The 25,064-nt window shown below is 33.1% G+C and overlaps 3 protein-coding genes and 2 long non-coding RNA genes across 9 annotated transcripts; 1 reads left to right on the top strand and 4 right to left on the bottom strand.

Moving 5' to 3' along the window:
- Positions 1–185: 185 nt before the first annotated feature.
- LOC117603585 (uncharacterized) lies at positions 186–805 on the bottom strand. Its single transcript, XR_004581243.2, has 3 exons — positions 576–805; positions 436–508; positions 186–307 (listed from the first exon to the last, which is right to left on the bottom strand). It is a non-coding gene; the product is annotated as an uncharacterized LOC117603585 (long non-coding RNA).
- Positions 806–7,888: 7,083 nt separating this feature from the next.
- On the bottom strand, positions 7,889–13,690 carry LOC117606422 (uncharacterized). 4 transcript variants are annotated; one of them, XR_013062778.1, is made up of 4 exons: positions 11,149–11,201; positions 10,977–11,063; positions 9,364–9,884; positions 8,903–9,040 (listed from the first exon to the last, which is right to left on the bottom strand). XR_013062778.1 is itself a non-coding variant. In XM_034330102.2 (3 exons), exons 2-3 carry the CDS (start codon positions 12,829–12,831, stop codon positions 7,889–7,891), a joined length of 1,200 nt encoding a protein of 399 aa, XP_034185993.1. In that variant the 5' UTR covers positions 12,832–12,846; positions 13,568–13,690. The 4 variants fall into 4 exon arrangements, 2 of the variants coding, with proteins under 2 accessions (XP_034185993.1, XP_034185165.1); XM_034330102.2 differs by lacking the exons at positions 9,364–9,884; positions 10,977–11,063; positions 11,149–11,201 and adding exons at positions 12,784–12,846; positions 13,568–13,690 and having other exon boundaries at positions 7,889–9,040; XM_034329274.2 differs by lacking the exon at positions 9,364–9,884 and having other exon boundaries at positions 7,889–9,040; positions 11,149–11,687.
- Positions 13,691–14,031: 341 nt separating this feature from the next.
- Positions 14,032–14,853, bottom strand: LOC143305689 (uncharacterized). Its single transcript, XR_013062780.1, has 2 exons — positions 14,743–14,853; positions 14,032–14,307 (listed from the first exon to the last, which is right to left on the bottom strand). It is a non-coding gene; the product is annotated as an uncharacterized LOC143305689 (long non-coding RNA).
- Positions 14,854–15,083: 230 nt separating this feature from the next.
- ecd (ecdysoneless cell cycle regulator) lies at positions 15,084–20,022 on the top strand. Of its 2 annotated transcripts, none has more exons than XM_034326774.2 (6): positions 15,084–15,278; positions 15,576–15,827; positions 15,892–16,385; positions 16,461–16,959; positions 17,046–17,244; positions 17,307–20,022. In XM_034326774.2, the coding sequence occupies exons 2-6, from the start codon at positions 15,587–15,589 to the stop codon at positions 17,725–17,727; spliced, it is 1,854 nt and encodes a 617-aa protein (XP_034182665.1). In that variant the 5' UTR covers positions 15,084–15,278; positions 15,576–15,586; the 3' UTR covers positions 17,728–20,022. The 2 variants fall into 2 exon arrangements, with proteins under 2 accessions (XP_034182665.1, XP_034181836.1); XM_034325945.2 differs by lacking the exon at positions 15,084–15,278 and adding an exon at positions 15,295–15,336.
- LOC117611988 (tether containing UBX domain for GLUT4) lies at positions 19,630–24,417 on the bottom strand. The gene is made up of 8 exons (XM_034340560.2): positions 24,280–24,417; positions 24,070–24,219; positions 23,917–23,972; positions 23,587–23,836; positions 20,884–21,303; positions 20,455–20,812; positions 19,857–20,022; positions 19,630–19,769 (listed from the first exon to the last, which is right to left on the bottom strand). Exons 2-8 carry the CDS (start codon positions 24,154–24,156, stop codon positions 19,685–19,687), a joined length of 1,422 nt encoding a protein of 473 aa, XP_034196451.2. The 5' UTR covers positions 24,157–24,219; positions 24,280–24,417; the 3' UTR covers positions 19,630–19,684.
- Between the last annotated feature and the right edge of the window lie 647 nt (positions 24,418–25,064).

Here is a 25,064-nt window from a genome sequence, read left to right as displayed (position 1 = left end):
TGTAACGAAAATTAGTGTTATGCCTCACTACCAGGATCGCTGGTGTCGCCACAAACCCATATAAATGATATCGGTAAGATACACACACTAGCACATGGGCCCTATATACGTGTGCATGGTGTTACTTATTCAAAACTTTGAAAAATAAAAATAAAGGAAAGGAAAAAGTTACAACAATATATGTGCAGTAATGGAAATATATTAAATTTTTACTGAAATATAATAAATATATATATATATATATATATCAATAATAATATACAATCGAAAATCACGTTTTCCACTCCCCTGGTGCAGTCAGGTTTAACTATAAGAACAAAATTATATAATATTATACATACACTTCATGCAAGAAGTATTATTATGTATACTTAGTGTATTAATACTATGTTAATGGTTTTATGCATATATTGTATATCTAAACTGAATACTTACAATCTTCTTTTTCTTCTTTTCATTTGCATCCAGGTGTCTCATTGCTCTATTTTAATAGAGGTAGCTTCTGACACTGTAATAAATATTATTATTAACAATTATTTACATATGCTATAAAAAGTATATATAAAAGTTATTACCAAATAAGTTCAGTGTTGGAACTGCTGATGTTGTTAATCTTTTCCTCATGAAGTATTTTTCTTTAAAGTAGCTACTACAGATCACCCGGAATTTCAGTTTTCAGGTGGAAGCACTGACTTTGGGTTGTCACATACTTCCACCCACTGTGCCATCCTCTTCTTATCCTTTTTCTCTTAGGGGAAGAAGAACATCCTGCTGTTTTCGTTAATACACCCTCTGATGATGCATATTTTCTTCCTGTTTCTTTAAAGATACATTTTAATAATTAAAATTAAATATATTACTAAAATAGCAATGAAAACAGTTATGTTTTCAGTAACAATTTTAAAAAATTCTGTACTTACTTAATTTCTATCTTCTACTCCTGTTGCTGCATCTCATCAGCAGAATAGGCATAATAATAATAGCAATAGTAATAATAATAGTAATAATTATAATAATGGAATTCACGAACCTGGAAATTCAGTCACCTACGCTACCACCATGTACAACCATGTGCACCATATTTCTTTTGTCTCTTTAAATTTTGAAACAATTGAAAAACGCGGCGACAAATTTCGCGGGAACATGACGCGTAATACAAGGTATGCATGTAGAGAAGTGACATCAGCGCCTCCTGGTAGTGAGGCGTAAATCTAAAATTTGCATCAAAATCACAAGAGTAGAGTTTGAAGTTTGGAGGGCTTGGATCACACCCGCCACAATCAAATTGGTAAACGGCACCAGAATCAATCGAACTATCGACATTAAGTCAGAGTTTAAAGTGTTGGATATGGCTAGCGTAAAGAGAGTTACTTTATCCGTGGAGGAACGATTAATGGTCTTAGATGACTTGAAAATGTTCAGTGTTTCGACCGTTGCGAAAAAATACAAGGTACATACATCAACGATTTGGAGGATAAAAAATAACGCACCAAAAGTTATGGAGTTCGTTGACAAAGGAAAGATGCAGCAAAAGCGACGAAGAATCAGACCATCCTTATACGACGCAATGGAGCAAAATTTGCTGGCTTGGTTCATGGAAAGAAAAACTCTTGGTGATTTCATATCGAATGCCGTACTTGTGCAAAAAGCAAGGGAATTAAAAGACAGTATGGAGTTGCCATCGGATTTTAAAGTTAGTAAGGGCTGGTTAGATGGGTTCAAAAAAAGACATAATGTATGTTTAGAAAAAGTGTATGGGAAAAGTATAACTGTTGATGAAGATTCCGCGAAAAAATGTTGCAATAATTTTACAAAATTATTGGAAGATGGCAGTATAAATGAAGATAATATATACAACATGGATGAAACTCAGCTTTTATGGAAAGCCTTACCATCAAAAATATTGAAAGTAAAAGAAGAGTCTGTAAAGGGGTACAAAAACTGCAAAGAACGAATTACGGTAGCACTATGTACAAATGCATCTGGGACACACAAGTTGATGCCATTAGTAATTAATAAATATGAAAATCCTAGGTCTCTGAAACATTGTAAAAGTAATCTTCCTGTCATTTTTAAGTCACAGAAGAATGCGTGGATGACACAAATATTGTTTTGTGATTGGTTTCAAAATTATTTTAAGCCCAGTGTACGGGCATACCAACTAAGCACTGGAGTGATTGGTAAAGTCATTTTATTATTAAACAATTGCAGAAGACGTACAGTGCCACCAGAATTATTAGAAGAAGATGACTTTATAATTATGTATTTTCCTCCAAACACCACCACCTTAATTCAACCAATGAACCAGGGCATAATAGCTATGCTGAAAGCTTTGTATCGCCATAAAACAATACAGAAAGCTGCTACATACCAAGGTGGAATAAATGAATTTCAAAAGCAATTTACATTAAAAGATTGCATACAAGTATTGCACAATTCATGGATGGAAGTATCAGCAGATAATATTATTAATTCCTGGAAGAAACTTATTCCAAATCAAACAGATACATATTGTCGTACTATGAGGCAGAACTTAAGCAATTTAACAGGTGATTCGTACACACAAGAGGATATTGCCCAATTTATGTCCAGTTGTGAAGATGAAGAAACAAGATCCGCAGAGGAGGACGATGAAGAAAAGCAGGCAGATGAAGAGATGCAAGAAAAGCAGGAATATGAAGAGATACAAGAAAAGCAGGAATATGAAGAGATACAAGAAAAGCAGGAATATGAAGAGATACAAGAAAAGCAGGAATATGAAGAGGTACAAGAAAAGCAGGAATATGAAGTGATGCAAGAAAAGCAGGAATATGAAGAGATGCTAGAAAATACAGAAGAACAAGAGAATAAAAGAGAGGAATTGCAATATTTATTTGAGCGTTTGGACCAGCACGTATCGCAAGAAGCGCCCTTTATTCAAAATATATATCAGGTCTTCAAAAACCATCTTTTAGGTAATGTTACAGTTATATAATTGTATAAAAATTATAAACATCATTTTTATTTTAATAATTAACTTTTATTTTTTAGGTACCGATGATTAACATCTGGAAATATCCACGGATAGTAGGATAAATGAATCTAGACATCATTTTAAAATACTTGCAGGGTGGTACACGGAACTAAAATCGCATATCTTCATACATATATATTCCACATTCGTTTACAAAAAATTCCTCTCTTTTATCTCTCTTTACTTTCCGCGAATGTTTTCGATGGTAAGGCTTTCGATAAAAGTCCAGTGTCGTACATTTTGTATACATTATCTTCATTTATACGGATTTTCTTCTTCTTCTTCTTAACAACTGGACATTAATTGTCCAATATCCTCTTTCGTGTTAAATTGTTTAAGTTCTGCCTCTTAGCATGACGATATGTATCTGTTTGCTTCGGAATAATTTTCTTCCAGAAATTAATAACATTATCCGCTGATACTACCTTCCATGAATCGTGCAATACTTGTATGCAATCTTTTAATGTAAATTGCTTTTGAAATTTATTTATTTCGTCTTGGTACGTAGCAGTTTTCCGTATTATTTTATGGCGATACAGAGCTTTCAGCTTAGCTATTATACCCTTGTCCATTGGTTGAATTAAGCTGGTGGTATTTGGAGGAGAATACATAATTTTAAAATCTTCTTCATCTAATAATTCTGGCGGCACTGTACATATATCCTCCGCAATTGTGTAATAATAAAATAGCTTTACTAGTCATTTCAGAGCTACCCGTACACTGGGCTTAAAATAATTTTGAAACCAATCACAAAACAATGTTTGTGTCATCCATGCATTCTTCTGAGATTTAAGGGTGACGGGAAGATTACTTTTGCAATGTTCCAGGGTCCTAGGATTGTCATATTTATTAATTACTAATGGCATCAACTTGTACATCCAAGATGCATTTGCACATAGCGCTACCGTAATTTGTTCTTTGCGGCTTTTGTACTCCTTTACGAACCTTTCTTTTCTTTCTAATGTTTTTGATGGTATAAAAGTTCAGTTTCATCCATGTTCTATACATTGTCTTCATTTATACTGCCATCTTCATCCAATAATTTTATAAAATTATCACAACATTTTTTCGCGGAATCATTATTAGCACTTATACTTTGCCCATACACTTTTATTAAACGTATATTAATTGTTGCACAAGTACAGCATTCGATATGAAATCACCAAGAGTTGTTTCGATGAACTAAGCCAGCAAATTTTGCTCCAATACGTCGTATAAGGATCTCTTTGTCAATGAACTTCATAACTTTTAGTGCGTTATTTTTTATCCTTCAAACCTTCATTTAAAACGTTTTGCACTAGAATCATTGCTTATGCACTACATATTTGAAGCAATTCTCGTTATATGTTTCACATTGCATATAACAAAAATTTGAAATGTATAATGTATATTATTTTCTTATTTGAATGTATCACTATATTCATTCCAATGTATTACAATATTTATTATAATGTACATTACTACCTTTCATTATCTTTTCATTATTATTTTAATAAATAAACATAATTTAAATTGTATCGTGTTTATTTCAATGTATTATTTATTATAATGTACTTTATTATTTTACAACGTGTTTTTGTACTTTGTGGTACGTACTTAATCAGTATCAACAATAAATCTAATTCAAACTATATCGTGTTTGGTCTCATTTTAATAAAAAAAAATGTCACAAATGCGTTAGTAAGAGTTGCATTAAGAAAAAGTCAAAAATAAAAAAGTTTTATCGTTGAATTAGTATTTGCCACACCGATATTCCGGTTCGGATTGTATGTACAATATTACACTACTTCTTCGTCGAACGTCTCGGTTCGCCAAAGGGGACCCTCTCACATGGAGGGGATAGTCAGCTTGCATTTATCCAGCCAATCTTTTCTTGCATTTATCCAGTTCTTACTACATATATTGAGAGTTCAGTTTAGCAAAGGACCCTCCAAACTCCACTCTTGTGAATTTGATGCTGTTGCGTGTCCTCCTTGCGATGTAGGAAAATTCAGGGATTTCTGAGCTGTAAGTAAAGTGCCCGTGGAGCGCTGAAGTATTCTGCTCGCGGCGTGCAAAATAAATCAAACACCTCAGCGTTTTGGTAAAAATTGTAACTGCTTTATTCAGAAAATGACTTTGAAAAATGTAGTTAAGCGGTTTGAAGCTTGGAATCGATCTGAGTTTGGCGGTGAAGATCCTTGTTCAATGTCGGCTGGAATCCCCTCTTTGCTGGATCCTGGATCCTCCCGCAGGATCATCCCTGGTCCAATGGTGGGGGAGCCCATCTCTGTCCGAAGGAGATCTCTTTCCTTGGTTTCGGTCCACCCTCAAGTAAGTGAAAGTGGTGGTGCTTCGCCAAGGCACGAGAACGATTCCGTGCACACGTGCTAAGAGAAAGCATGGGACCCAGAGAAAGATGGAAAATGAAGATATCTCGCGCTAATGAAACGAGGCAACCTTTGAGAAAATTTACGACCCCCTATGAATAAACAGGATGTCGAAGAGACTTCGACGACTTCGAGAACCAAACTTGATTTTCGTTAAGAGTAACGTAATAAATTAGTCTCTCGTAATAAATTTCAAGTGAAGCAGCTTTTATTCTCTGGATTTTTAACTCCTTCCCAGCCCGATCGCTCGCGTTGAAAGTTTTACAATGCAAGCTTTGTCTACCGCTCGCTCAATTGTTTGTATTTGCCTCCTAATTTATGGGCATCGACAACGGAACGCAGACATGCTGTAGCCATATTCATTGTCGCCATATTACATTCATTCAATTCAAGCGATACCACCCACACGGATGGGCAGAATTCAATATGTTAGTTTCAACAGTTTTTCGAAAATATCTCGAAAACTAAGGCCGAGCGGCGGTTATATGTATAGGAAAAAGTTGGTCAAAATGTTGATTTCTACAACATATTTAAAAATCATCGAAATCGAACGTGCCGTCCGTAATCTAAATACATAATTTGTTATTGTATGCGTATCTCACCGATATCATTTATATCTGTTTGTAGCGACGCCAGTGATCCTGGTACATATTAAAGCGCAGCATTAATTTTCGTTACAGCATGCAGTGACTACATCTCCAACAGTTGGATCTGAAGTACGGAAGTTTGGAGGGCCTAGAAAGGACTGCCCATGGGCCGGATGTACGAGGGTGTCAGCGTGAAAAGTGTAAAGACGAGAGACCGCTCTGTTCGAATGCTGTTAGGTATTTTGGTGGAGAACTGCTATATTTCCCTTTCTCCTTTCGCGTGGGGTTTACTTTTTGTTTTCGGATGCCAAAAATGTCAAAATCGTGGGACGTGGGACAAATTTTTATCCTCTCCACGACGTCCCAGTGACTCCCCTACTTCAGTTGTTTCATCTAACACAAGCGTGTTGTCCCACGTGTCCGTGTGAGCTCTCCGTTCGGCTGCTCTCATCATTTCTACGTTATCGGCTCGATGCTCAAGCTGCCAAAGCACGTGGCAGACTCATGGGTTCATATTCAGTCTGATTGGCGAATCGGCAGTGGGAGCATTTTTTGCATCGATTTCCCCAATAAATTACCCTCGTGTGCCTACACTCTACACTGTTGTATAATTTGTTTATACAGTAAAAGACATTCTCCTACAGAGTTCGGTCCACTCATATATACAGTAAAACCTGGATAAATGCAACCGAGATTGGGACCCAGTGGTTGCATTTATCCAAGTGAGGTGTCGAATCTCGGGTTACACGCGACGACCAGCCAAGCGTGAACGTAGAAAGGGACAGACAGTGGCGGAAAGAGAGAGGTCCGATGATCAAAGGAAAGAGCCGAAACGTATCGGTGTGACTAATACTAATTCAACTATAAAACTTTTTTATTTTTGACTTTTTTTTACTGAAACTTTTATTAACGCATTGGTGAAATTTTTCTTATTAAAATGATACCAAACACGATATAGTTTGAATTATAATTACTTGCTAAAATTGATGTTAAAAGTTGGCGAAAAGCAAGAGAGATCGAAATTAAAACCAGTCGCGATGTCGGCTCTGGTTTCAAAGGTTTCATTTATCCAGGCGAGGTATCGATTCTGGGCATTTTATATTTCATTTATCCAAGCGAGGTGTCGATTCTGAGTCTATACACATGTTTTGTATTCAGCCAACATGTCGATCACATCTTTTGTATTCAGCCGACATGTCGATTCTGCGTCCGTACACATCATTTATATTAAGTCGTGGTGTCAATTCTATGTTGTTTATTCTATTACTATTGTTTATAGATATAATTTAAATCATATCGTGTTTGGTGCCATTTTAATCAGAAAAATCTCACAAATGCGTTAGTAAAAGTTTCATTAAGAAAAAGTTAAAAATAAAAAAGTTTTATCGTTCAATTAGTATTAGTCACGCTGATATTACGGTCGGATCATATTACACGGTTTCCTCGCCGAGCGGCTCGGTTCGGCTTAGGGGGATCCCCCCAAGTGGAGGGGATAGCGATGTTGCATATATCCAGCCAAACTTTTGTTGCATATATCCAGCTTTTACTGTATACCGCAGTTCATCAGAGTCCATAACTGCGACGCGCAAATGGGGGAACTTAGCGAGCCTCGAACTCCCGCGAGTTTAATATACGGGGTGAAACAATAGTACGGTTGAATAGGAAGAATACAGAATGATACACGTGAGTAAAAACTCGTGTTACCCGTTATACACTCCAAATGATGCATTTTCGCGTAGGTGCACCGTGTGGAGCGACACTGTGCGCAAGCGTATGGAAGTGGAAATATCGAAAGTGGGAAAGAACGAAAACTGGTCTTTTCGCAGTTATGGACTTTGGTGAACTGCGGTATATACGTATTTATTTATTTATTTTTATTGTACATTTCGTTATCTTCATATAAAGAAGGTATTTAAACATTAATTGGATGTAATTCGTGGGATATAAAACAGTTTTCTACGATCTACAATGTCTTCTAAGGAATTCAAATCCGGCAAAATAGGTGGAAGATCGAAATGAATGCTTGACCATGTTGCTTGAACAGGATCTTTCATGTAAGACAATTCCTTACTATGTGCTGGAGTATAATACGATTCTGTTGATGTTGACAATTTTGGATAATACGGATCATATTCTAATTCACTGGGTATTAATGGTTTCAAAGACAATGTCAAAGCATATACAGGTAACTCCGTGGTGACTACTAAAGTATGCTCTGGTTTTATACTATTTGTAGTAGCAGAAATCTGAGTATTTTTTTGTACGGATTTCAAAGTTTCTGAATAAGGATAATTTCTATGATTCGTGAAAGGTAACTTTGACAAATTTGTAATATTTTTTATAGTTTGGTAATTCTTTGCATTATCTTCTTGATTTTGATCATTTCCAGGAAACACATCAACAGAAAACTTCACGAAGTCGTATGAAGCATCATTTGTTTTCCGATTCAAATAATCCTTCTGATTAGTTCGATCTTTCTCATTTAATTTATCCCAGCTATTAAAAAATTGTTTCTGAATAGAAAAATTGTCATTTTTAATTGATCCACGTTCCTGAGTATTGTTGGCAGAAGATACATGTTGCAATGTTGTCTTCATAAAACTGTTAATAGGAAGAGTTGCAGTAAAACTGGTATTGTTCGTTATATGAAAATTTGTTATATTAGGTTCTGCAACTTGTGGTTTATTCATATTTTCAAAATACTCTTTTGTACTAATAGTAAATCCATATCGCACTTTATTGATTGTTTTTAGTGATTGTGTCACATGAAAAACATTTTGACTTTTTTCCACTAAATCTTTTATAGGAGAAACATTTAAAGAAGAGTTCTTGTTCTTTTCTTCTATATACTTGGAGTTGTAAATAGTATGTCCGTGACAGCGAACAAGATGGGCGTGATCGCATATCAAAGCATCCTGCCGAAAAGCAGTTTCCTCCGGACAATGATACGTAAATTTGTTTCCATATTCGTCACAAGTGTGATATATTTTACAGCTTGCACCAGTATCGGCATAGAAACCCGCAGTTTTGTTTAAACATGAAAAGTCTGTCTTCACAGGAATTACAACATTCTGTAACATAAAAAGAAGATATAAAAATTAAAAAGGCGTAACATATTCAAATTTACATTTCATTATGTTGCAATCAAGACTACTTATGTAATTTTAAGATATTAGGTTGTTACACAGTAAAATATTATTGATGATATTTTACCTGACATGATTTGATGATATGAAGGTAATTATCGATATCTCATTAAATATGTTGTAAAATTTGTCATTTTATGCAACTTTTTTCCTCTAAGCTATATGTCGGACTCGATTAGTTTATGAAATATTCGCGAAAGAATATTGTTACTGCTACAGTGAATTCTACCTTATATGTTTCTACCTACCTCTACTGTTTTTGTCAACAGTACTAGAACTAGATGACCCGGCTACCGTCCATATAACGGGTCAGCTTAAAATCAAAATTAACTAACTTCAATAATTTTGAAATTGGACTTGCGTGGCCGGCCGCCTAAAAGCGGCCGGAATAACTTCAACAAAAGCAGTAGAGAAGCAAAGGTCGATTGCCAACGCATACACAACCGCGACGGATACGTACATATGTATAGGCAGAATTCACTCTAGTAGTAACAATATTCTTTCGCTAATATCTCGTAAACTAATCGAGTCCGACATATAGCTTAGAGGAAAAAGGTTGCTTAAAATGATGAATTTTACAACATATTTGAAAATCATCGAAATTAGAGTGGGAGTAGCTTTTCTATACAAGTTCACCACATCTTTCTTGAGAGATACTTGGCCAGATTCGATATTACCTATCAAACAATGGTGAACCTGGCCTTTTTTTTAATGCGAGTTTTTTTGTTGGGATCATTCCTTACAATAATACATGGTTTCCATGCACAACCTTCCAAAAATTAAATAGTTATTAAATGACAAATACTATTCATAAATTTTGTCAACTGTACTTTCTGATAATTTATAGAGTTACAACAATTCAAGCAATTACATTGAGATACAAGTAAGTTTCAAATATACAGTTATCTTAACACTATAACAGATTAATATAAACTATTAGCTTTGATAAAAATCACCTATCGTTACTTATTTTACATTCTCGCTATTTATTTTTAAATATTCTCTTTTCTAATCATCCACCTAATAATGTCCTTCTCTAATCATTGCCATCTCAATTAAACGCTATTTAATTATATCACAGTACTTATATTTAGTTATTCGTGTACTAATCTGAATATTATGAAAATGTATCCAAATTTAAGTTTATATCAAGAACACTTTTCTCAGTATATTTTAATGATTACCATTTTTATAATCTATTCAATTAAAATTTTGTCCCTGATTGTGCATCCTTAAAATCAATGTAACAAGATTAACAACTATAATTGGAACGTAAAAATTATATTGAATCTTTAGTTTAAAATAAGAGTTTTCAAAATATCTACTATTCTAAACTTTTACATATTTGAAAATATTAATCACAATATTATGTAATAAATCAATTGATAATTTCCATATAAGGAATGATATTAGAATATAATGATAAAATTGATTTTTAAACGTAACTGTAAGTTGCTTACTTTGTTACAAATTTGGCTTAATAATGAAAAGAAATTTATTTACATTACATAATGTATATGTATTACTACTATAGTTATAATGTTAAGACTTTTGTTGTCTTACATTTCACTTAGTTTAAAAATACTTTAATGGAATTACACTCATATATTTTGCTTTATTATTACTATTATTTTTCAATTTTGTGTACCTTTTCAAGAACATTAATAATATTTTAATGTTTGAAATTTTTCGTAATACAATCCTTAATTAACCAAATGTTGTTCAATAATTAATAAAATGTTATAATTTTTAAATTTATTAAATTGCACTTGTTCAGTACTGCTATATAGAAAACAATATCTTCCACTATCTTGTATGACATTTTAAAATAAATTGTTATACAATATTTGTATGTACTTACAGAAATCTCAGATTGGATACATAGGGCAAAAATTATACACTGCAAAACAATTTCTAAAACCCAGTTTAAACGCCTCATTGTAAAAAGCTGAAATTCAAATTAATTTTTCCATTAAAGTAACGAACTTAAATATAATTAATTTGTTGGTACTTATAAGTTTCATGACACTAACCTAAAAATGAAAAGGACTCGCTTGTGATTAGAATGTAAGTTTCAACCAGTTTCAACTGGTGATTTGTGACACCAATTTTGTGCCAACATTCTCTCTTTCTCTTTCTCTTTTCTACAAGATGGTATATTCCTTTTATGTGTTTACGGTATAATACAATACACACTCTTACATACGTTATTTCATTAATTTTATCACAGCAGAGCTGTCTAGTGATAAGTCATTACAATATGAAAAGAAATTAAAAATATAATTTGTGAATTATGAAATATATAAGCTCATTTTTTTTATAAACAATAAACTAATGTTTCATGAATTCCGCAGTGCATGCGGTGGCATGTAACAGACTCTTCTCCTTTGTAGAAAACATTTCAGTTTTCTGTTTCTTTGAAAATGTTTATAAGAATTTAGTCTACATTTTTATTTAACAGCGTTATATATTATTTCATGGTCAACAGATTTTGTCTTTTCCATGAGGATATTACGACCAGCCGCCTAAACGTACGTCAATCGAATTCTTCCCACGATCGGACAAACATCGTGTTACGACCACCCGCCTAAACGATCGATACTCGAACAATCGAACTCTTCACGACCGGACATCTAAACATCATGTTACGACCACCTATTTGAATATTCGATAAGACGCGTTCTCACGGATACCCCACCCTGTCAATTATCGGCCCCTTCTCCACCACCAACTACATTATAAAAAGAACTCACCGGACATAAGCAAGCAGTTAGTCGGAATCATACTATAAAATAAAGTGCCAAACTTTTAAAAGTGCTATTCGTTTAAAAACCTGTGAACTTTCTACGTGACAGAGACCATGAATATTTAACGTTGATATTCATTTATTAGAAGGTCACATTCGCATAATAAATGGATATTTGACGTTGTTATAGCTAAAGTATATAAGTAATAATTGAAGACTGATACAAAAAGCGGGTAAGCCCACTTTTTCGTAAAATTGTATTTACTTTTTAATGTTTCGTATATTTTTGTAGTACAATGTCGATTATATATTTGGCATAGTAATTAGGCAAATCTAATGTATTTATACCAATGTTTGAAATTATCCAATATAATATTTGAGAAAAAAATATAAGTAAAAATACAGAAACCTAATTTTGAGTCATACCATTTTTTTAGTATATACCTGTTGGTGGATTGATAGTACTATAAAAGGATATTTACAGAACCAGGAATCATTGAAAAAGTACAGTGACTTTTATACTGATATGTATGTAAAAATCACAATATTTTATATTATAAACACGTTAAACTACGTAAATAATACTGTTCTTATAGAAACTACGTAAATAGTACTGTTCTTACAGAAACTACGTAAATGGTACTTTTCTTATAGAAACTATTGTATACTCCCACCAGTAACTTCGTTAGTTTAAGAATAAATCATAATATTGAATTAAATAATGTTTAGTCGATAATTATTGTATTATAGTAAAACTTTATAGCATTATGTGTACTGTGCACCGATGACAAGATGTCCCATGAGAAGCACGCATTTGCATTTGTCTCATGGGACATCTTGTCATCGGTGCACTATACTCGCGTTAGTAATAAGAATAGGTAAGTTTGCGTGAGGGAGATAGCAATACTCGCGGGGCACGTACCGGGAGTCCAAAGTCCGGGGATTCCCATAGACCAGGCCTAGGCAACATCTTCCCCGCCGTCGCACAGTGGTCTGTCTATTAGTAATCTAGCGGGACAAAAGTAAAAAAACATGACCCCTCCGAAATGAATAAATGTTTGTTATATCACAAACGATTGTGACAAAAACATTATAATAACATGGTATGTAACTTTATATGTATTTTATGAATGTAACAATGGTCAAAACAAATGCAAGCCAGTCGCTCAGTTACGGATTGTTAGAACTTATTAGTATCCGTTAAACGTTAAAGGAGCACGATTGAATCACAGTTTCGGTTGTTAGTATTTTAAATAATGGATTATAGACGTACAGGTAAGTAGTAAATCAATCCTCAGCCATGAGTATCTTAATTTGCAACTGTCAGAAATAAAATATTGGCAAAAAAATCATGGAAGTTTTCAATAGTTTTCTTTGAAAAGGCTCTGTACATCCAGGAACCTGGTGGAACCTGAAACTATTTGTGCTGTTTTATTCTATTTGCTTTATAGAACAAATTTTGACCAGTTATAGCTGCAAATATTTGCAACTCTGCATATCAATTTCTCACCTTTTAAAAAACCCCAAAATATGAATTTGGTTTTAAAACACCCTAAATGAGAAAGATGTGAAAGTTTTAAGTCTAATAAAATAATGTCGATGGTGATTTTAAAACAAATAATAAATATTTCGGCTTAATTAATGGTTTACGTACAACCTGTGACTTTTGTCCCGCTAGATTGTCGAAACAGACCACTGTGCGTCGCTACATAACCGCCACTACCCGTCTGTTGATTCACACACGGCTCGCACGTAGGGATGGGCGATGTTCGAAAAAAATATCGATGTTAAAATAATCGATTAGTTAAAAAATCGATAATTGAAGTAAAAATGGCAACACCGTGGGAGTCCGGTCTGAATAAGTCAACACCTACCCTACTCTATCTGTCTCCCGGACTCCCAGACTCCCAACTCCCAACCAATCAACGTAGTCACACTCCCGAATACTCTCTGGACTTCGCATAACCTCTTTGGTTTCGTTCCAATAATTTCGCTTGTTTCAAGGTTTTTATTAACTTATATACACGTTTATCAATTCTTAAATGTTTCAATTTGATCCAAAGATGGTTTCATTTTGCTTCATACCTAAATTTTCTTGAAACCACTGTAAATATTTCAAATATCATGCTTCCCAACACCAAACTACTTCGAGAGTACACAAAATACATATCACATTTATAACAATTTTATACTGTCTCATCACTTCTATTTGCCATAGTTGCAACGTTTATATATTGTTTATATATAATTAACACAAAATAGTGTATATTACTACAGCTTTTAATTAAAAAAGACGTTAATTACAATTCCGAGCACAGGACTCTGTTTTTGAAAATAGGACTCCCGATTGTCACGTGAGCGGTGTTGCCACGTTGTTCAGCATGGCTAGTACTGGCTGTGGAACGGCGCACGCAACAGCGGTTACCTGATTCAACTGCATGTGAATCTGTAACGTGAAACGTTATCACGTGAATATGTTTAGAGTGTTATGGCGACACTGCCATGGGAATATTTATCGATAGTCTGTAGTATCGATATGTCTCGAATATCAGTCGAGGACCTTTTGTATCGAAGGTTATAAACCAAGAGCGAAATTCAAACATCATCTGCGCGTACGCTTATATAAATAGACAAGGATTAAATTATAAACCCCTCGACGTGGGTGATCGAGCTGAGAGAAGGCCGGAAATACAGAGAATGGAATAGTTTCACTTCAAAAATTCCTGAACTAATTTATGATAGACCATATCAAATTCGTTGTTTTCGACCAAGTCACGAACGGTCCTTAAAAGTTACGAAGTCTTTTCCGATATCCTGTCTATTCATGCACTCTAAGAGGGTCGTAAATTTCCTCAAGAGTTGCCTTTTGGCAAGTACATACAAGGTCTTGTCGTTTCCTAATTTTTCTGGGTCCCACGCTTTCTCGTAGCACATGTGCACTGAAACGGTCTAGCATCTTGGTGGAGCGCCTCCACTTCCACGCGCCTGAGGATGGACCACGGGCAGGAGAAGGGCCTACACAGGACAAGGTGGACTCCTCTACTATTGGACGAGGGATAATCCTGAGGGAGGATCCAGGATCCACCAAGGAAGGGGCATCGACCGACAACGCGCGAGGATCTCCTCCGCCAAGCGCAGAACGATCAGAATGATTTTGTCGCTCAATTAGCAAAGTTGTTCTCACGCTGCAAATAAAGTTCAGTTATAAATGAAAGTATCACGATTTGTTTAATAAAGAGTTGAACTTACTAATAGTAAATAACAGTGAATAACGGTTTTGTTTAATTCATTTTCGCGTCTTGCGAGCAGGGTGCTTTAGCACCCCACGGGCACCCTACCCACGTTCTACATCTCAAATATCCCCAAATATCCAAATCCACACGCAACAAATCAATGTGAATGGAGTATAAAACTAACGTATGTATTTGCTTACTTACAGTTTCATAACTTGTGTTTTCAAAAGTAATGTATCAAGGTATCAATTAAAACATGTCTGACCTGCTGTTAGTGTTTATTTTAAAAAAAATCAATTTTCGTGAATAAAATATTATGTATATACAAAATTTTTAATTGTTGTTATAAATATTTATCAACATTTGTTATTGATTCTCCTATGCACACCGTGTTCAAGTTTATATACAATATAATATAATTTATTAAACACCGTTGTCGTTACAAAAACGTCAGAAGTATTTGTACGCAATTATATTTTAGAAGATATAAAGATGTCTAAAATTAAAGAAGATGATGTTCTTGAATGTTTTTTGTACACAAAAATTTGTTACACGCAACCTCCAGAGACTATAACAGAAGAAATACTTTTGCAAGAAATTGAAAAATTTAATGAAGTAATTGCACCCTATGTTAAGAATTACATTTGGCATAGCGATGAATTAACTTTTCATCCTAGAACAAAACAGGCATTATTATTAGAAAAACTTATCGAAAGTTCATCAGTTTCAGAAGGTAAATATTTTTGACAAATTGTGGATGAAACGATTACATATTAATTTTTTTCTTTTTGTTACAGAATGTAATATATTACCTCACATTTATGTGTGCTTACATTTTGATGAAGATATAAGTGATGAGTGGTTTACAGTGTTTCTAATATTTAAACTTACACAAACTTTTAATGGATTAATAGCTAAAATAACTGACTCAGATGGAGAATTCCTTTTAATTGAAGCTGCAAATGCTTTACCTTCATGGGCCAATCCTGAAACATGTGAAAATTGTGTGTTTATTTATAATAAAGAATTACACATTGTTCGTGAAAAATATAACACATTGTTCGATTTATTAAGTAATATACAAGAAAAACCATATCTTTCCAAAGCTTCTGAGAAAGTACAAGATGCTTTAAGAAAACGAATTAGTATTTATCCTGATGAAATTAATAAAAGACATCATAAAGCTAGAGTCTTTTTACCAGAAAAAGCAGTTTTAATACTTCGTCAAGAACCAAGATTTGTTTCATTAGCCATTAGAACAATTTGTCACTCCGATCCACTTGAGAGAAAAGTAAAGATCCAATATTTTTTAGTTTATAATATAAATAAAGTTTAAGTTGTTTTAACAATATTTTATATGTTGCAGGTTTGTCGTGCAATGAAATATTTTCCTCCTGAACAGCGTGTTATGGTTAACATAAAAATGACTAGGTGTTTATATGCAATGGCAAATCATTGTCGCTATACAGGAGATCCAAGAACAGGTTGGAATTTACCACCAGTATCTTCTTCAAAGTATAATGCTCATGCACTTGGTATTAAAATAGCATGTGGATTAGAAATGTTGGTTGCTCGTGCGAATGAAGATCGTAGGAAAACAGAAAAGAGAACAATTAATGATCCTGAAAAACAAAAAGTAAATGAACGTGTTCTGAATACGTATTTAACACGTTTAGAAAGTAGTGGTTACTTTAGAAACTTATTGAGAGATAGTCAAGAATATAAAAAGTTTGAAAACGTAGCAAAAGATTATTATTTAGAGCATCTAAATTCAAATAATCATATCACTAATGTTAATAAAAGTGATGCAGAGAAAGTTTTAGAAGCTTGGGAAAACATACAGTCTACTGATATTGAATTGCATGGTAATATTTATAAAATAATATTTCATAAGCATCTTTTATTACTGTAAGCCTCTTTTTTATTAAATTATCTTATACTTTGTACACAGCTCAAGATGAAACTACATTAAGTCCTGCAGACAGTGACAGTTGGTTAAATGTGGATCCAGAACAACTGGAAGCATTCTTAAGTGAACAGTGGACAAATGATAAAAATAAAAAATACGAACAGGAATCACTAAGCCTTAAGGAAAAAGTGAAAACATTTTTAAGTCGAACCAGTGACATTGGGGGTGTACAATTCTTAGAGTGAGTTACACAAGTTATAATTTTGATAATGAATACCAACATATTTATTGTTCCTTTTTTAGAGATCACTCAATGGATACTGATATAATACACGATCCAGAAGACAATGGGAAAGTAGAATTTGATGCAGACATATTTGATTGTACATTACGAGGTATATTAGATTTAGTTGTGCCGGAAAATGAAGGAGAATTTGAAGGGAGCTCAGAAGGATCCTTGGGTCAAGATGACGAGGATAAACGTGGCGAAATGGACAAATATATGCATTTATTAGATTTAGAATTGCAGTCTGAAATTGGAAAAGATGAAAGTTTTGAAACAAATAAAAATCCTGATACTGTAGAAGATAATTTGTTCCAAAGTATAAAGGAAGAAGCAGGTGGTTCAGGACCAGTTGGAAATATAGTAGGTGGACCTGCTCAACGACTTATGCATTTACAGTTACAGTCGCCTACTACAGTACCTCCTGATTTACAGAGTTAATAATTTTACATACATGTAGGGAGAATCGATTAAAACGGGCGCCTTAAAAAAGTTGTGAATTGTCATTTATCATTTTGCAGTCTGTAACTTCGTTTAAACTTTTAATGATTAAATTGTTTACAAATATTCATAGTACAGAAAAACGCGTGTAGATATGTATATGTAATGTAACGAGCACTGTTGATAAAGAAGATATTAATTGCCCTAGCGCTACAAAAAGGGCCAGCGATAAATAAATGAGCTGCTATTGATTGGCAGTATTTGTTATGTGCGTGTATAAGTACTTATATACGTTGTAGACACATATACAGGGTGATCCTCTCTCTAGTGGACTCAAAGGAAGTGCCGCCACAATGTAGTATGAATGGACCCAAGCCGTTTTCTCGAGGGGGCTGCATACTATAGCTGTGTCCGTGAAAAGGTTTCGATGACAGAAAAGGGCTTGGGTCCATTCATACTGGTGTGGCGGAACTTCCTTTGAGTCCATTAACGAGAGGATCACTCTGTAGATACATTCTACTGCCACGTAATTAGTTGTTCACACAATCGCCTAACGAGGGGCACTACCCAAGTGTTACGCTCACTTATTAATGAAACTTTGCCACCTTGTAGAGCTCGTTGAGCTGAACACGCCTATACCCCATTTTGTGGGCAAACGGCTAATTGTTTAAAAGATATTAACAATTAAAGTTAGTTACTACTTACATCGAGAAATATGACAAACTCACACATACAAATGGTTAGCTCCGCGGTTAAACACATGACTCGCAATCTAACGGTCCACGGTTCAAATCCTTGGTTCCCAACATTTTTTCTTCTTTTAAAAAAATAATTAGTCTCTTTTTGAATAACTATTACAGCTCTCAAATCATTGCATTCATTAATAATTAATTTATACGCTATAAGTACACAAGTACTTGTATCTATTTACAATTATTTGTATAATAACAAATAAACGTGTAAATTTCGAATGCGGTAAGGATGGTAATATACGTACTGGACGGAAAACATAACTTAAATTCTATAAAAATTACAGCGTATGTAATTAATTATTAATAAATGTAATGATTATAGCACAGCTGTAATAGTTATTCAAAAAGAGACTAATTATTTTTAAAAAAGAAGAAAAAATGTTGGGAATCAAGGATTTGAACCGTGGACCTTTATATTGCAAGACATGTGTTTAACCGCGGAGCTAACCGTTTGTATGTGTGATTTCAACATACTTCTCAATGTAAGGAGTAACTAACTTTAATTGTTAATATCTTTTAAACAATTAGTCGTCTGCCTACAAAATGGGGTATAGGCGTGTTCAGCTATTGAGCTCTACAAGGTGGCAAAGTTTCATTAATAAGTGAGTGTAACACTTGGGTAGTGCCCCTCGTGAGGTTTGAATAAAAAATGCAACCTAGTTTGAATAACACAGATGGTTAAATGATAAAAGAGTTTCTGATTTGATTTGCCATGTGTTCACGGCACACAACCTTTCTAAGACATCCTGTATGTTAATAATTGTTAATTAATTGGAATTCTTAATAACCAATTAATCACAGATATAGTAAATAAATAAATATGTAACATTTATTACGTTGACGATAAGAAATTTAAATTAAATAACATTTTTATTCTGTATAAGTTAATTGAGATGTAATGTAATAAATTAAAAGTTTAATTATTTTTTTAATAACCACTTGCGCAATATTCGATTATTTATATTTTATACTAATGTTGAAGTAAAGACGATAAAATTCAATGTATATGTATATGATTTATATTTCACAGTTTATTGTATAAAGAATATATAATTACAATAACAAATGTAGTATTACGTTAATTCCAGTATTTTACGATAGTTACATAGTTTTGTTAACAACAATAAGAACTACCAAATTATTAAAGTGGTGAACTTAACCATTTTGGTATTTTGATTCTGTTTTCTGATTCGTTTGTATATTTACTATGTATTGATTTCCCCTTGATTAGTGCTATTTATTTTCACATCATTTCTTGAGATTTGGTCTCCTTGATTTATCATTGCCATTCTACAAAAGTAACAGTAGGGTATATTGTATAGTATATGTATTATAATAATAACTATTTGACAAAATATGTAATCAATTTTCAATTACCTAATTTCAGCTACTTGTCTTTTAACTTTCTTAGGGTCTGTGACTTTTTGTTTTACATCTGTTTTGAGAGCTGACGGTCCAGAGTAATAAACGTTAGCACAAGGAACTAAATTTTCATTAATCAAAGATGTATTTACATCTAAAATACATTTCGGTGGAGTAGTAACTGTTAAATAATAAAAATATGTATTAAACATCTCTGAAGAATAATATAATTTTTGTTTCAATTACTTATATATTGTTTAAAGTAATTGATATTCATAGTATCTAAAAATTACCATCTAAACTTCTCAAAACCTATAAAAGAGTAAATTTTTATGAAAAAATAAATATTTACTTCTTAAGCAGGATTATTCTGTAGTAATTAATTATCAAGTTAAATTACAAAAAAGTTTTTTTATACAACGACGTTTTTAAATACTTGCTAAATTCATATCAGCTAATTCTTAATTGAATAACATCGCAATCTATGTATAAAGAAGGAACTAAGTTATAGGTTTTTCTTAATAAAAAAAATATTTTCATATTTCTTATAATTTTGAAGATGTTCTGATGGTAATCATAATTAGGAAGTTTGTTAAATGTTAGTGCTACTTACAAATAACGAAATCACTATTTGGATCAGCTAAATAATTTTTGATAAAATCTTTGATCATTTGTACAGTTTCTTTTGGTTGAAATAAACCTTGAAGAATAAACTGATCTGCAAAGTGTACGCGAATTATTGTATAATTATATTTATTCAACTGATTTAACGTTCGTTTTTCTTGATTTAATTGTCGCTGAACGGTTGTTAAAAGAGGTGCTTCTTCCAGTTCTTTCCTGTAACGTTTAACGTCTCTTAGTAGTATTTTTGCATCATCAACTGTTAAATCGTAAAAATCATCTGGTAATTCATCTCTGGATATTGGTTTCATTTCAGCTTGATTGAACACTAAAGCATTTCTCTCACCCAACTATAACAAAAGCAATTATGAATTATATATACATACCAAAGGAGATTATCCTTTGTATAAATATATCTTACAAATTCTATATCAGGTAGACGTGTTATTTCGCGTTTGTAACATGTTTGTGGTGAGCTTTCGCAGCTATCTTTCTTCATTGATATTACCGATTTACCTTCTTCTCCTTTAAAAACCTTATGTGTTTCATCTGTTCTTATTATTGTCTGTTCTTTTCTTTCTACATGCTGGGGGCAGATTTCTAATTTTCTTGGTCTTTGCTCCTCCTTTTGTAAGGGAATTATAGGACTTACAGCTTTATTAGAAGCCGTTGCTTTATTATCTGAATTAGAGTTTTCAATACCCTTTACAGATTCCGACTTTGTGGAAACGGCATCATTTGACTTTCGAGGATGCCGATGTATTAGGCGTAATACAGCTCTGCCATTATTCAGACCTAATGATTTTAAAGTTGTCTTCTTTAAAGTATCAACTCCATAAATCTATAAAAACAATTATGAAGTTCAAAATGAATATTGCATTATAATTAATTAAATTATATGGATAACTGTTTCATAATTTTTATCTTATTTCTATTTACTTATTTAATACGTGTAACTGTATAAGCAGGTACATTTGGTTTAAATATATATGATAAGCTCAGAATACGAAACCACTTAATAAGCAAAAAAAACTACAAGAACCTATTGTGGCTTTAGAATTTAGAGGTATGTACAGCTTTAACAAGAAATTTCCATTTATTCTGCTTATAAATAATCATATCGCATTCTGTCACACCAAAATACCATAGTATGAAATTTCTGTTTTCAGAACGAAACAACCACAACACGTTCTGGTATTAGAAAAAACCACAACTTTGTGTTTGCTAGCTCTCAAGGCCGCGACGCGATGTGAAACAAATTTTTACATTAATAGTAATAAATAAATTGTTTATAAGTCTATTTTTTTTATTAATCAATAAACCAGTTTAATAATTGGTTAATTAATCAATCTGTATTATTCAATAAACCAATTTAAAGAAGTGGAACTTTTCATGTCAGAATGCTTTGTGATAGTTTAATGATTTTGCAAATCATTGAAAATGCTAAAAAATGTTTTATACGAAAGTTGTTCAATTTTATAGGAGAACTCAACAGAATAGTTAAATTTTGTTTTAAAATATTAGTTTCATTATTTTATTTCAAGATAAATCATTTGTTGTATTTATAAATACAGTAAAAGCTGGATATATGCAACAAACATTGGGACCCAGACGTTGCATATATCCAGTCGAGGTGTCGAATCTCGAGTTACACGCGACGAGCAGTCAAGCGTGAACGTAGAAAAGGACAGACAGTGGCGGAAAGAGAGAGGTCCGATTATCAAAGGAAAGAGCCGAAACGTATCGGTGTGACTAATACTAATTGAATCAAAAAACTTTTTTATTGTTGACTTTTTTTTAATGAAACTTGTACTAGCGCATTGGTGCTATACCTAACCATGATGGGGAGGGGGAGGGGGGGGGGGGGGGGGGGGGGGCACATTGAAGTTACTCGCTGTAAGCAACAACTTTGGGATTGTAATTACTTTACATCGGCAATGCAGAAAGATCACGTAAAAATCTGTACAGCAACGCTTCCCTTTTAATTTATAAACACATACAGATAATTCTGCATCTGCATTTTTTATAATAATGACCATTTAAGTAACTTCAATAAACTATAACATGTATATGATGTAACAAGGGAGTAGCCCAACTTTGGCACCATATTCTACTGTTTCTTACGATGAAAAGAAATCATATAAACAATAAATGTAAAATTATTCCTTTCCAAGATATAGACACCTTTTGCATACATCGAAAATTCTCTAGAATAGCTGCCAGACATAGAATTTTAAGCACTGTCATTATTTCATTTGCTAGAATTAAATATGTTAGAGCATGTTAAGTTATGTTGACATTGAAGACAGTAGTTTTTACAGTAAATCAGTACATATCTGAACGTTTTATAATGAAGACAGTGCTATTCAAATGATTCATTCCAATATCAACATGTTATACAAGGGTTGTGATTGTTAAAAGTTTTGTTATTCGACCATGTTTTCCTCCATCTACACTAAAAGATAGAAATTACACAATTTTTGGAAAATAAGCTTTCCACATTTTATTAGATATTGTACTATAGTTCATTAATACGCACTCAAATTTATGCACAAACATTTTAGTGAAGCTGTACAGAAATATCTTAATATGAATACTACATTAATAAATGGATTAATAGAAAAAAACTAATTGTCTGGCCTGCATGCTTTCCTATCTTAGATCTTTTGGATTTTTATTTCTGGAGACATCTTAAAAATTTAGTTTATGATAACAACACTATTGATGGCTTGAAAATTTGGAATACACCAGAAATTCTGTAACATCTTCAACAATCTTTGAGACATTGATATGAAGTGTGTATTTGTAGCAGAAGAAAATCGGTATTAAGTAAGTCCTAAACATTCCTAAAATACTCTATCATAATCAAAAGGTGCCTATATTTTGGCAAAAAAGAGTTTTTAGACCTATGTTTATATGATCTTATTCCATTCTTAGGAACATTGGACCGAAGTTTGGCCATCTATTTCCTTGTCGTCCTGTAATGTCATTATTTAATGACTCCAATTTTGATAAAATAATAATTCATACATTATAACTGATTCTTGAAACAATACACATGCACATATAGCATTAAATCCTTATTGAAATAGGTTAATAACATATTACTTAGATATGTTCATACCTCACAATGCATGTAGGTTAAAGCAACTTTTTCAAGATCTTCATTGAGATCCAGATGCTGTAAAACTTCAATTAATGTTACATTTGGCATAAACTCTGCCATTAATCTCTCCCCACTTTCTAATTGCACACCTATTGTGACAGTAGAATTTAAACGGGTCTTTGTACAGGGTATCATTTCTAATTGTGCATTATTTGGTAAACCCGTAAACCTTAATATTGCATTGGGATCTAACACTTGATTGAAATGTCTACAAATAAAATATTATGAATTAAGATTTATTTTGATATCATTTTTTATATGTTAATGTATGTGTGAAACGATTTTTACTTGACATCGTAATCGTCTACGTTATAACCTTGTTTTTGACAAACTTCTTCCAGCATCTATGAAAGGCATATTTGATTTAACGTTATTGCAAATAATAAATTTTAATAATTGAACTTTGAGTTAGTTAATGACATAAATCAGTTTGTTACTTACTTGTAATATTGTAGTATTGGCAGTAACTTTGACGTTTTGTCGACGACCATTTGGTGCAAGTACAATAACATTTTTATTAGTAGCCATGTCTTGTAATTGTAATTTTTATGAAAAATATTTAACTTATGTTAAATGTTAACTAACATAACCCTAATAAAATTTTAAAATGTAGTAAGATGTACTTAGGTACTTAAATATGCACTTACTTACTATACATCAGAATTGCTATATATATAGTAGCATATAGTGTTGTAAGTACATAGTATGACAGGTCACTATGACGCCATATTGCTTTTATCCGTAATTTGATAGTTGGCACATATGAGCATTCAAATGTTTTTGATTTTTCCGAAATATAGTAAAAGCTGGATATATGCAACAAACATTGGGACCCAGACGTTGCATATATCCAGTCGAGGTGTCGAATCTCGGGTTACACGCCGAACGTAGAAAAGGACAGACAGTGGCGGAAACAGAGAGGTCCGATGATCAAAGGAAAGAGCCGAAACGTATCGGTGTGACTAAACTAATTGAATCAAAAAACTTTTTTATTTTTGACTTTTTTTTAATGAAACTTGTACTAGCGCATTAGTGAGATTTTTGTGATTAAAGTGGTACCAAACACGATATAGTTTGAATTATAATTACTTGCTAAAATTGATGTTAAAAGTGGCGAAAAGCAAAGGACGATTGAAAATGAAAACCGGTTGCGGTGTCGGCTCTGGTTTCAAACGTTGCATATATCCAGCCGAGGTGTCGATTCTGGGCATTTAATGTTTCATATATCCAGCCGAGGTGTCGATTCTGGGCATTTAAACGTTGCATATATCCAGTCTTGGTACCGATTCTGTGTCCGTACAAATCGTTTGTACCGTGCCGCGTTACCTATTCTACGTTCGTACAAATCGTTTGTACCGTGCCGCGATACCTATTCTACGTTCGTACACAACATGCAACGTGTTACATGTTGCATGTTGCGTGTTTGATGTATCTGT

The sequence above is a fragment of the Osmia lignaria genome, chromosome 9, assembly GCF_051020975.1.
Source record: "Osmia lignaria lignaria isolate PbOS001 chromosome 9, iyOsmLign1, whole genome shotgun sequence".
Lineage (NCBI taxonomy): Eukaryota > Metazoa > Arthropoda > Insecta > Hymenoptera > Megachilidae > Osmia > Osmia lignaria.
The sequence above is the reverse complement of the archived record's forward strand: the minus strand, read 5'-3'. Positions and strand labels throughout refer to the sequence as shown.

Coding starts and splice junctions, on each gene's coding strand:
- ecd (XM_034325945.2), top strand. Junction 15,828..15,891: donor AAGTTCATCAGTTTCAGAAG/GTAAATATTTTT, acceptor TTTTTGTTACAG/AATGTAATATATTACCTCAC. Junction 16,960..17,045: donor TACTGATATTGAATTGCATG/GTAATATTTATA, acceptor CTTTGTACACAG/CTCAAGATGAAACTACATTA.
- LOC117606422 (XM_034329274.2), bottom strand. CDS start 11,054: ATGAGGCGTTTAAACTGGGTTTTAGAAATTGTTTTGCAGTGTATAATT. Junction 9,041..10,976: donor GTATCCAATCTGAGATTTCT/GTAAGTACATAC, acceptor TTTATGTTACAG/AATGTTGTAATTCCTGTGAA.
- LOC117611988 (XM_034340560.2), bottom strand. CDS start 24,156: ATGGCTACTAATAAAAATGTTATTGTACTTGCACCAAATGGTCGTCGA. Junction 21,304..23,586: donor TAACCTACATGCATTGTGAG/GTATGAACATAT, acceptor TTGTTTTTATAG/ATTTATGGAGTTGATACTTT. Junction 19,770..19,856: donor AGACAAGTAGCTGAAATTAG/GTAATTGAAAAT, acceptor TTACTTTTGTAG/AATGGCAATGATAAATCAAG.